The following is a 12,692-nucleotide window of genomic DNA, read 5'->3' as shown; positions in this document are numbered from 1 at the left end:
CCTTCGCATGGCTGTTCCTTCAGCGTGCGTCTCCATTTCTTTGTTTTCTTTTTTTATAAGGATACCAGTCATTGGATTTGGACCCATCCTAACCCAGGGCAACCCCATCTTAACCAATTGTATCTGCAAAGACCCTCTTTCCAAATAAGGTCATATTTTGAGGTTCTCATAGACATGAGTTTTTGGGGGAACACTATTCAACCCAGTACAGGGGCATCGCTGAATGAACTCCTTGGATAAATCAATATTCCCTCACAGTGATGTGTATTTTGTTTCCTGTCCCCTACTCCCAAGCACCACTAAATGCCAATAAATAAATAAATACTAGGGAATGCCAATAAATAAATAAATACTGGTGAACACGTGTCTGAAAGAGGTTGTGCAATGTGGTCTGTGACCTTGAGATCAATTACAGTCTAGTTGGAAAGAAAAGGTACACAAGACGGAAAAGGTCATTCTTGCTCCTGCTCAGGGAATGTCCCTGCAGCTTCCTGTTGGAGGCGGAGCACAACACAGCACACACCCTGATGACAGTGAACAGTGTGTGTGCCTGCCCTTCGTCAGCACCGTGTAGAGCATGTGCTCACCCGCTGGAGTTTGGACCTTGGGTGTGGAGATGGGCAATCCCGTCATATGTGTGGTCCTGAGAACAGTTGTGCAACATGACCCAGAGGATATGCGCCCATATGTTTCTGCCAGACTTGAAAGACCCAGCGACTCCCTCCAGTCACTTCCAGTGATAATGAGCTTACTGGAAAGCTGACCTGCAGCGTCTCAAGAAGTCACGATGGCAAGGTCAGGCTCATGGAGATGGGAACTGAGCAAACCCAGGATCCACAGCAGCTCTGGGGCCTGGGCCTGGGGAGGGAGCCGGGGTTCTTACCTGTGTGCCCTGTTTGTATGTGTCAAGTGCACCCACATGCCTGCTCGCCCCTCCTCTTACCACCTACTGACTGTTTTTTTCCCTTCCATCAGTTTCTTCCTCTTCCTCATAATTTCGAATGACTCACCTTCTTCATAGTTCTGTTTCCTTCTAGTTTATTCCACTGCCTGCTTTCCCCTAAAGCATGTCACAGCCCCATCTCCTGCTGGTCACCACCTCCTCCTGTTTTCTTCAGTTCAGGGAGAGATCATATTTGCCACCCCCCACCCCTGGCACATTGTTTTTATGCTGAGGGCCCCTATGGTCAGCTGCTGGTACCTCTCTGGATTCACATCCTCTGATTACTTGCCTATGAAGGTGCAGCAGCATGGCTGTGGATGGGGTGATAAGGAAAGTTCAGAGGTAATAAAGCACAAACCTTGCTGCCTGAGGCTGCCTCTTCAGCATTTCTGGTTGGGGCTGTTTCCTCTACAATAGCCTTGCGGATGCCTTAACTCACGTCACCCCATCTTCTACAAGTCATTAGAGAGTGTACACCTCGACTTATTCCCCCTTCCCCCATCATCCTAGCCTCTTCTAGAATTACTTTGACAGCTGAGCCTCCACACTGACCCTATGTGTTCTTATGAGCAGCTTTACCTAAAACATGTTCCTTTTTCTATCATAGGGCGTGGTTGAGGATGTTGCTCAGTGACAACATATCATTGGGAGAAATGTTTCTTATGTCTTAGTAGGAATAGCTGTGCTTTTCCTGAACAACTGGTTTGTGTATGTCTTCAGACATAATAAATCATATCACTCACCATGTTTCCCTCTGTATTGCTATTAGAAAGTCAGAGCCAAGTCTACAACAAGTTTAAATGGCTTTATTATATGCATTTTACATATAACCTCTTCATCTTTTCTTTTATCTTCTACACCTTTTGGAATAGTTCATCTGATTTGTTGTCTTTATATTTAGGGATGGGGATCTCTCTATGTTGCCCAGGCTGGCCTCAAACTCCTGGACTCAAGTGATCCTCCTGCCTCAGCCTCCCACGTAGTTGCAACTACAGGCAGGCGCCAAGCTCCCAACTTCTTTATTTTTTCTTCACCTTAATTCCCTCAGTTATTTTCTATCTGTCTATACTGTATATATTTCTGTAAGATGCGTCAAATGTTTAAAATGAGGTAGAGAGTGAATACATTATAAGATAGAAACTACAAGTTTGAATATCCCTTAGCCAAAATGCTTGAGACCAAAAGTGTTTTGGACTTTTTTTTTTTAGGGGAGGATTGGAATATTTGCATACATACTGAGTTATGTTGGGGATGGAACCCAAGTCTAAACACGAAATTCATTTACGTTTCGTGTACACCTTATACACATAGACTGAAGGTAATTTTACATGTTTTAAATAATTTTGTGCATGAAGTCCGGGAGCAGTGGCTCATGCCTGTAATCCCAGCACTTTGGGAGGCCGAGGCGAGCAGATCACCAGAGGTCAGGAGTTCGAGACCAGCCTGGCCAACATGCTGAAACCCTGGCTCTACTAAAAATACAAAACTTAGCCGGGCATGGTGATGCACACCTGTAATCCCAGCTACTCAGGAGGCTGAGGCAGGAGAGTCCCTTGAACTCAGGAGACAGAGGTTGCAGTGAGCCAAGGTCGTGCCACTGCACTGCAGCCTGGGCAACAGAGCAAGACTCCGTCCCAAAAAAATAAATAAATAAAAAATAATTTTGTGCATGAAGCAAAATTTTGACTGTGTTTTGACTGCCACCCATCACATGTGGTCAGGTATGGAATTTTTCACCTCCAGGGTCATACTGGTTCTTAGAAATTTCCAGATTTTGGAGGATTTCAGATTTTTTAAATTATGGATGCTCAACCTGTGCTGATAACATTTGTTTATGCGGCAAATATTAAGTATCTACTTCTACCAGTTGCCTTTACTAAAACATATTTCCTGCACTATTTATGTCTATATTGAGTATGAATTGAATGGATTTAAAGGAAAAAGCAGTCACTAAGGTCTGTAGTGATTACATTTGAGTGGGTCCTTGATGGATGCAGATAGAGTGAAAAAATTCTCCAAGGTCCTCATGGACCTCTCCACCCTTCTGTTTTGGAATGTGGTGAACTGTTAACACAGAACAGGAGCATTGGCTTTTAGAAAAGAAGGCCTCGTGGCTGGGAGTTTGAGGGTTTTATTCACCACAGTCTACATATGTAAATTTCCCAAAGAAGAAAACTTAAAATTAACATAGAAAATAACGCCATAGACACCATAGAAATGACTAGAGTTTATTGCTCTTGAAGTTTTTCTTTTAATGTTTCAGAAGTAAAGTCAATTCTTTTTTTAAAAAGATACCTAGAGTTTGCCCAACATATCAACAATAAATTATAAAAATGCCCAATTATGAATGAAGTACATATTTCCGGTATTAACTCAGAAATCATAGGGATTGATCTCAGCTAGAGGTCACTTAGGGAGATTTTTTTGTCTTGGTCCCCTTCAAATAATTTGTTCCTTTTGGTGTTTTTATTCAGGGAAATGAATTCTTATCTGCTTTAAGCAATCGAAGTTTTGAAAAATACCAGATAAAATGCCTCACTCCCAGCTCATCTTAGTCCACTATCTTTTGAAGAGAGCTCGGAGAAGGCAGGGTCATCTCATTTGGACTTTCAACCAGACAGATGACAAAGGCAGCCTTGCTGGTGGAGAGGGGCATCACAGTGTATGCCTAGAGTCAAACAGACTTCTTAAAAATCTGTCATTTGGTATTGTCTTGGCACTGTTGACTCACTGTGAAAAACTCAGAGTTGAATGCAGTTACTATTTCCATTACGATGTTATGAAGATTAGATCATACTAAACTTTCTCTTTTCAGAGCAAGCTTCATGTTCTCAGATCCTCATATACCTGAAGCAGAAGTTAGGATGCAGATGGAACACACAGGTGCTCATGGGTCCATAATGCAGCCAAAATTCTCTCTCTGCTGGACATAATTGAAATGTTAATTTCTTGTCCCTTTGAAGGAGACTGTCATGTATCAAACATGGCACAGAGGAAATTGAATTCTGCTAGTTAAAATTGAGTCAAAAATATCACAGTCCCCGTATCTCTAGCTCAAGCATTTCTAACATTCTTTACGTATAGCATTACCTTTCATAGCTGAATTGATTTCCTTATATAACTAAATGGCACCACGCTCAGTGAAGCTCACAAAATTGTAGTTTTGATTTAGTGACAGATCAGCCTGAACAGCACTTTTAGAATTGTAAACCTCAAAGAAGCATGCTTTATAAAATTTGAAAACAGGCCACAAAGGCTTCTTTCTCTGTCAAGTAATTTTACAGCTTCTTTTCCTGTATGTGTGTTTCCAAAAGGACGATATTGGAAAACTAGGCAAGCTGTTGCTGCACGGCCCTTTCAGCGTCTGGACAATTCACAAGGATCGTTATAAAATGAAGGATTTGATTCGATTTAAACCCAGCCAGAGGCAAATCTACCTATTTGAAAGGGGAATAGTATTCTGTAAGATACGAACGGAGCCTGGGGACCAGGGATTGTCTCCTCATTACAGCTTCAAGAAGGCCATGAAGGTAAAGGGAGTCCTATTGCATCTGGGAGTTGCCCTATGCAGAAAAGAGAGAGGTTGTTTTCCTTGTTTTACAGATGAGGAAGCTGCAGTGTAGAGAGGTGAAGTTAACTTGCCAAATACCACACCACAGGGCTAGAATCCATACCCGGGTCTGTCTGACTCCAGGGTCAGAGCTTATGGGTCAGGGCTGGCATAGGAGTGCCTTTGTACTAGAGAAAAAAGACTATATGGTAGCCAGTCTGGACAAACTAATTAGTAAAAGTACCCTCTCTCCTCCAGGCAAAGAGGTAAAAGAGAGTTGAAAGACTTAGTGATGAGAACAGGGGCTGGATTTCATCTTAGACTTGCCCTTCTCAACGGTGCATCTTTGTGTCTACGTGCAGGCATTGTCCTGACCTTGGGGTCTAAGGGACACAGGCCCACACCAAGCATTGTTTTCTCGCCTGTTTAGAAACTGTTTCATAGCCAGGTAGCTATCAGGCTATGAAACACACACACACACATACAGGAGCCACACACATATACATTTATGCTCTTGTGATTAAAGCTGTTAATTTGTTCATAGTAGCCTTTGTTTTCTTTCTTTCTCTCTCTCTCTTTTTTTCTTCCTTTTTCTTTCTTTCTTCCTCTTTCTTTCTTTCTCCTTCCTTCCTTCCTTCTTTTTCTCTCTCTTTCTCTCTTTCTCTCTTTTCTCTCTTTTTCTCTTTCTTTCTTTCTTTCGACAGAGTTTTGCTCTTGTTGCCCAGGCTGGAATGCAATGGCATGATCTTGGCTAACTGCAACCTCCACCTCCCAGGTTCAAGCAATTCTCCTGCCTCAGCCTCCCAGGTAGCTGGGATTACAGGCACGCACCAGCATGTCCAGCTAATTTTGTATTTTTAGTAGAGACAGGGTTTCACCATGTTGGTCAGGCTGGTCTGAAACTCCTGACCTCAGGTGATCCGCCCACCTAGGCCTCCCAAAGTGCTGGAATTACAGGACTGATTACAGGGGTGTGAGCCATCGTACCTGGCCTTGTTATTTATATTTCTGAATAGATCCTTATTCAGTTACTATTACGTAGAAAGTTGTAAAATACATGTTGAAGGAGAAATGATCTCTTCACTGAAAGGTTGAGGGCTGCAGCGCCTCCTGCAGAAAGATACAGTGGAAAGTTAACAGTCTGTGTTACCTTCTGAAACAGGTGAGACAGAAGACACTGTACCAGATTGTGTTTTATGCTGTCTTGGAGTCATTAAGAGAGGAAAGCAAAAACTTGAAAGGAAGATGAAAGAAGAGAGCTGTCAAGGATGGAAAGGATTAGAGTGATTGACAGGGACTATTTTAAAATCAGAAAACGATGGTATAGAACATTTCTCTTCCCTCTTTATAATAGCTGATGACACTTTCAATTCGCCAGCTTGGAAGGGGGAGCCATAGAAAGTTTGAGATTGCCAGTCAAAATGGACTTGAGAAATACATCCTGCAGGTAACGCTCATTCTTTCCCCATGGGTCTCCTCTACTCTTTCCTTATTGTGTTCCCATGACTTGACAAGTGTTTTCTATCTCATTAGTCTAACGGTCACTGGGAGAATAAAAACTCTGCAATTAATGCTCAGGGTAGTCTTATAGTGTTTTCTTATGTGTGATTGCAGGCAGCTTCAAAAGAAATCAGAGACTGTTGGTTTTCAGAAATAAGTAAATTATTGATGGAACAACAAAATAATATTAAAGGTAGGTTACCCCTGCTGACTTTCATCTGTAGAGTTATACTGATTTCACCTCAGTGGGGGATGTGCAAATTGGGGATATTGTGAAAGAAAATGGTTTGCTGGGAAAACAACTGTGGCTACATTTTCACAGTCCCTGGAAGCACCTGTGCTTGCTTTCCACTGTGGTGGAGGTGGAGGGGTTGTGTGATTGTGTGTGGTTGTGTTGGTTTGTCCCTTTTGGTTGCGTTCCCCTCACCACCTAATTGCCAAGGTCAACTTCTTAATCAAAAATCTGAAGGCCACACAAGAAAATGTTAACAGAGATTCAAATGGCCAACACTACCTTTCAGACACTGTACTACTTTTTTAAAACATCAAGATGTAATTAACATACCATCAAATTCACTGTCTTAAAATATACAATTCAGTGGGTTTTAGACTATTCACAAGGCTCAATAGCCATCCCCAGTCTAATTCTATTTTTTTTACTTTTTAGTTTTGTTTTTTGTTTTGTTTTGTTTTGAGACGGAGTTTTTGCTCTTGTCGCCCAGGCTGGAGTGCAGTGGCACCATCTCGGCTCACTGCAACCTCTGCCTCCCAGGTTCAAGTGATTCTCCTGCCTCAGCCTCCCGAATAGCTGGGACTACAGGCGTGCCACCACGCCTGGCTAATTTTTGTGTTTTTAGTGGAGATGGGGTTTCACCATGTTGGGCAGGATGGTCTTGATCTCCTGACCTCATGATCTGCCTGCCTCAGCCTCCCAAAGTGCTGGGATTACAGGCGTGAGCCACCGCGCCCAGCTGTTTTTTGTTTTAAAGTATTTAACAGCCTAATTCTAATTCTACTTCCAAAATACTTTCCTAACTCTCTCCCAACAAAATGTTCTGTACCAATTAGCAATCATTCTCCATCTCTCACCTTTACCCAGCTCCTGGCAATCACTAATGTATTTCCTGTCTCTACTGGATTTTCCTCTACACATTACATATATGGCCCTTTCTGTCTAGCTTCTTTCACTTTACATATTTTTTTAAGTTTCGTTTATGTTGTAGTATCTATCAGTACTTCATACCTTTTTATGGCTGAATAACAGTCCCTTGTATGGATATACCATCTTTGTTTATCCATTCATTAGTTGATGAAGATTTGGGTTTTTTCCCCTTTTTGGATACTGTAAGTAAAGCTGCTGTAGATATTTGTGTACAGATTTTTGTATGAATCTTTATTTCCAATTTTCTTGGGTGTATATATGTGGAATTGCCAGACCATATGGTAACTTTTGTTAACTTTCTGAGGAAAGTCCAAATCATCTTTCAAAACAATAACACCATTTCACATTCACACCAGCAATATAATAGTTGGGTTCAATTTTCTTCATTTCCTTATTAACACTTGTATTGTTCATGATAATAACATTATTATTATTATTATCATTGCCATCCTAGTGGGCATGTACTAGTATCTCATTGTGATTTTGATTTACGTTTCCCTCATGGCTAGTGATGTTGAGCATCTTTTAACATGCATATTGGCCATTGGTATATCTTCTTTGTAGAAATGTCTGTTAACTCCTTTGTATGTTTTTTAATTGGCTTGTCATTTTATGGTTGAATTGTAAGAGTTATTTATATATTCTGGATACTGGACTTTTATCAGATATATTATTTGCAAGTATTTTTTCCCATACTGTGCATTGTCTTTTTACTCTCTTGATAGTGTTCTTTGCAAAGAGTTTATAGTTTTAACTCTTACAGTTAAGTCTTTGATTCATTCCAAGTTAATTTTTGTATATGATGTGAATTAGGGGCCCAAGTTCATTTTTTTACATGTGGATATCCATTGTCCTAGAACCATTGATTGAAAAGACTATTCTTTCCCCACTTTGAACGGTCTTGGCATCTTTGTTGGAAATAAATTGGCTTTAGGTATAGAATTCCTTGTTGATGCTCTTTTTCTTTAAGCACTTTGAATATGTCATCCCATTGCCTTCTCGACTCTGTGATTTCTGATAGAAATCAACTGTTAATCTTATCGAAGCATCCTTCTATGTGCTTGCTGCTTTCAAGATAATTTCATTGTCTTCGTTGACAGTTTGATTACGTTATCTCTAGGTGTGGATCTTGATCTCTTTGAATTTATATTTCTTGGAGTTTATAGACTTTCTTGAAGGTATAGATTAATGTTTTTCATCAAATTTGGGAAATGTTCAGCCATTGTTTCTTTAAATATTATTTTAGCCCATTTACCTCTCTCTCCTTCTGAGACTGCCATTATGCATCATTAGCGTGCTTGAAGGTATCTCACAGTCTCTGAGGCTCTATTCATTTTTCCTTCATTCCTCTTTATTTCTCTTCCTCAGACTGGATAGTTTCAATTGACCTATTTCTAAGTTCTCTAATTCTTTCTTCTGCTTGCTCAGATCTGCTATTGAGCCACTCTAGTGAATTTCTCATTCAATTATTATACTTTTGAAATCTAGAATTTCTGTTTGGTCCTTTAAAACAAATCTTTATATTCTCTATTTAATGAGGATTTGTTCTTGTACTTTCCTTTAGTCTTTATATATGATTTCCTTTAACTTCTTGAACATGTAAAAATAGTTAAAGTATTGGTCTAGTAAGGTCAGTATCTTGGCTTCCTCAGAAACAGTTTTTTTTTTTTTCTTTTTTGAGACAGAGTCTTGCTCTGTAGCCCAGGCTGGAGTGCAGTGGCATGATCTCAGCTCACTGCAACCTCCGCCTCCCGGGTTCAAGCAATTCTTCTGCCTCAGCCTCCTGAGTAGCTGGGATTACAGGTGCACACCACCATGCCTGGCTAAATTTGTATTTTTCGTTTAGTAGAGATGGGGTTTCAACATGTTGGTCAGGCTGGTCTCAAACTCCTGACCTCTGGTGATCTGCCTGCCTTGGCCTCCCAAAGTGCTGGAATTACAGGCGTGAGCCACCGCACCCAGCCTAGGAACAGTTTGTATTGACTGTTTTTTCTTTTTCCCTGGGTATGGGCTGCATTTTCTTATTTCTTTACATGTCTCATTATTTTCTGTTAAAATTGGACATTTTAAATAACATAATGTAGGAACTCTGGAAATTGGACCTTCCCACCTCTACTTTGTTGTTGTTGCTGTTTATTGTTGTTTGTTATAGTGACTTTTCTAAACTAATTCTGTGAAGTCTGTATTTATGTGCAGCCATTGAAGCCTCTGCTCAGTTAGCTTAGTGATCTAAATACTAATGACATGACAGAGATTTCTTTAAACACCTGAAACCAGTAAGTCTTCTAGTCTTTGCCAAAGGGCTCTGTGTTCACATTAGGGCACACCTTCACACTCAGCCTGGCACTTGACAGTTCTAGCCTAGCCTTCACTTTCTGTTTGTGCAGATCATCTAGATCAGCCAGAGGTAAGATCATGGGGCCTTTGCAGATCTGTCCTGAACATGTTCACAGGAAATGCGTGCATGGTCTTCTAGAGTCTCACAAATATTTTGGAGCCTTTACAACCCTCTATGAGCATCTTATTCCTGAGCATTTCATTTTAAACCTTCTGATTAGCCCATGTTTGCCCCACTGTTAGCCAATACCTCGAGCAACCAAGAAGTTAAACAATTGCCTGTAATCATTTTCTACAAAGGCCTTTGGGGAAAAGACTTTTCATGTTGGGCAAGTTCTGAGTCAGGCCTAATAAAGACAGCCTTGCAGGTCAGGTATTCCTAGAAACCCCTGGACAGATCAAATAATGATAATTCTCTAAGAATGAGGCTCCATAGCTCCCCCATTCCTGTTTTGCCCCTCCCATGGCTGCCAGACTGCTGATTTTCACTATCAGTGCAGGCTGTTCATTTCTAAGGCTACCACCAAGGAAGGGGAGGATAGAAATAGGGCAAGTTAAAAAGTTCATTATTCATACTGAGACACAGCCATTTTCTTTGAATAAATTCTCTCCAGATTGCTGCAAGCCATCGTTTAATTTCCAGTGTTCTCCAAAGACAGAAACCGTGATTATCTCAATAGATGCAGAAAAGGTCTTCAACAAAATTCAACAGCGCTTCATGCTAAAAACTCTCAATAAACTAGGTATTGATGGGACGTATCTCAAAATAATGAGAACTATTTATGACAAACTCACAGCCAATATCATACTGAATGGGCAAAAACTGGAAGCATTCCCTTTGAAAACTGGCACAAAACAGGGATGTCCTCTCTCACCACTCCTACTCAACATAGTGTTGGAAGTTCTGGCCAGGGCAATCAGGCAGGAGAAAGAAATAAAGGGTATTCAATTAGGAAAAGAGAAAGTCAAATTGTCCCTGTTTGCAGATGACGTGATTGTATATTTAGAAAACCCCATCGTCTCAGCCCCAAATCTCCTTAAGCTGATAAGCAACTTCAGCAAAGTCTCAGTATACAAAATCAATGTGCAAAAATTACAAGCATTCCTATACACCAATAACAGACAAACAGAGAGCCAAATCATGAGTGACCTCCCATTCACAATTGCTTCAAAGAGAATAAAATACCTAGGAATCCAACTTACAAGGGATGTGAAGGACCTCTTCAAGGAGAACTACAAACCACTGCTCAGCAAAATAAAAGAGGACACAAAAAAATGGAAGAACATTCCATGCTCATGGATAGGAAGAATCAATATCGTGAAAATGGCCATACTGCCCAAGGTAATTTATAGATTCAATGCCATCCCCATCAAGCTACCAATGACTTTCTTCAGAGAACTGGAAAAAACTACTTTAAAGTTCATATGGAACCAAAAAAGAGCCTGCATTGCCAAGACAATCCTAAGCCAAAAGAACAAAGCTGGAGGCATCATGCTACCTGACTTCAAACTATACTACAAGGCTACAGTAATCAAAACAGCATGGTACTGGTACCAAAACAGAGATACAGACTAATGCAACAGAACAGAGCCCTCAGAAATAATACCACACATCTACAACCATTTTGACAAACCTGACAAAAACAAGAAATAGGGAGAGGATTCCCTATTTAATAAATGGTGCTGGGAAAACTGACTAGCCATATGTAGAAAGCTGAAACTGGATCCCTTCCTTACACCTTATACAAAACTGGATCCCTTCCTTACACCTTATACAAAAATTAATTCAAGATGGATTAAAGACTTAAATGTCAGACCTAAAACCATAAAAACCCTAGAAGAAAACCTAGGCAATACCATTCAGGCCATAGGCATGGGCAAGGACTTCATGACTAAAACACCAAAAGCAATGGCAACAAAAGCCAAAATTGACAAGTGGGATCTAATTAAACTAAAGAGCTTCTGCACAGCAAAAGAAACTACCATCAGAGTGAACAGGCAACTTACAGAATGGGGGAAAATTTCTATAATCTACCCATCTGACAAAGGGCTAATATCCAGAATCTACAAAAATTTACAAGAAAAAATCAACCCCATCAAAAAGTGGGCAAAAGATATGAACAGACACTTCTCAAAAGAAGACATTTATACAGCCAACAGACACATGAAAAAATGCTCATCGTCACTGGCCATCAGAGAAATGCAAATCAAAACCACAATGAGATACCATCTCACACCAGTTAGAAAGGCAATCATTAAAAAGTCAGGAAACAACAGGTGCTGGAGAGGATGTGGAGAAATAGGAACACTCTTACACTGTTGGTGGGACTGTAAACTAGTTCAACCATTGTGGAAGACAATGTGACGATTCCTCAAGGATCTAGAACTAGAAATACCATTTGACCCAGCCATCCCATTACTGGATATATACCCAAAGGATTATAAATCATGCTGCTATAAAGATACATGCACATGTATGTTTATTGCAGCACTATTCACAATAGCAAAGACTTGGAACCAACCTAAATGTCCATCAATGATAGACTGGATTAAGAAAATGTGGCACATATACACCATGGAATACTATGCAGCCATAAAAAATGATGAGTTCATGTCCTTTGTAGGGACATGGTGAAGCTGGAAACCATCATTCTGAGCAAACTGTCGCAAGGACAGAAAACCAAACACCGCATGTTCTCACTCATAGGTGGGAACTGAACAATGAGAACACTTGGACACAGGGCGGGGAACATCACACACTGGGGCCTGTGGCGGAGTGGGGGGATGGGGGAGGGGTAGCATTAAGAGATATACCTAATGCAAATGATGAGTTAATGGGTGCAGCACACCAACATGGCACATGTATACACATGTAACAAACCTGCACGCTGTGCACATGTACCCTAGAACTTTAATTAAAAAAAAAGGAAAAAAAAATTTTCAGTGTTCTGAAAATAAATTTTCTAACCATTTTTGGCCAGTTTTTTCCAAACTTTCACAAAGAAGAGAATTTGGGGAGGGGTTTTTTCTCCACCATTTTCACTGATGTCACACGCTGTACTCCTTTCAACAATTAAAAATCATCTTTAAGCAGGCTTTATGCTTTCACTTTGTTTGTTTGTTTGTTTGTTTGTTTTGAACCAATTCTCACAACAGCAGGGATATTTGGTGGGAAAATCCACAGCAAGCTTTATCAACTG

General features: G+C 40.5%; 1 protein-coding gene across 1 annotated transcript in view; it reads left to right on the top strand.

Annotated features, from left to right (window-relative positions):
- MCF2L2 (MCF.2 cell line derived transforming sequence-like 2) overlaps positions 1-12,692 on the top strand; it is a 247,265-nt gene that overhangs the window by 211,088 nt on the left and 23,485 nt on the right. The window contains exons 23-25 of the mRNA XM_054479976.2: positions 4,258-4,473; positions 5,848-5,940; positions 6,108-6,186. Coding sequence (XP_054335951.1) covers positions 4,258-4,473; positions 5,848-5,940; positions 6,108-6,186 — 388 coding nt within the window. The remainder of the gene's footprint in view (positions 1-4,257; positions 4,474-5,847; positions 5,941-6,107; positions 6,187-12,692) is intronic.

This window comes from Pongo pygmaeus, chromosome 2, assembly GCF_028885625.2.
Source record: "Pongo pygmaeus isolate AG05252 chromosome 2, NHGRI_mPonPyg2-v2.0_pri, whole genome shotgun sequence".
Classification (NCBI taxonomy): Eukaryota; Metazoa; Chordata; class Mammalia; order Primates; family Hominidae; genus Pongo; species Pongo pygmaeus.
Note: the sequence above shows the minus strand (reverse complement) of the source record. Positions and strands in the feature narration are given on the sequence as shown.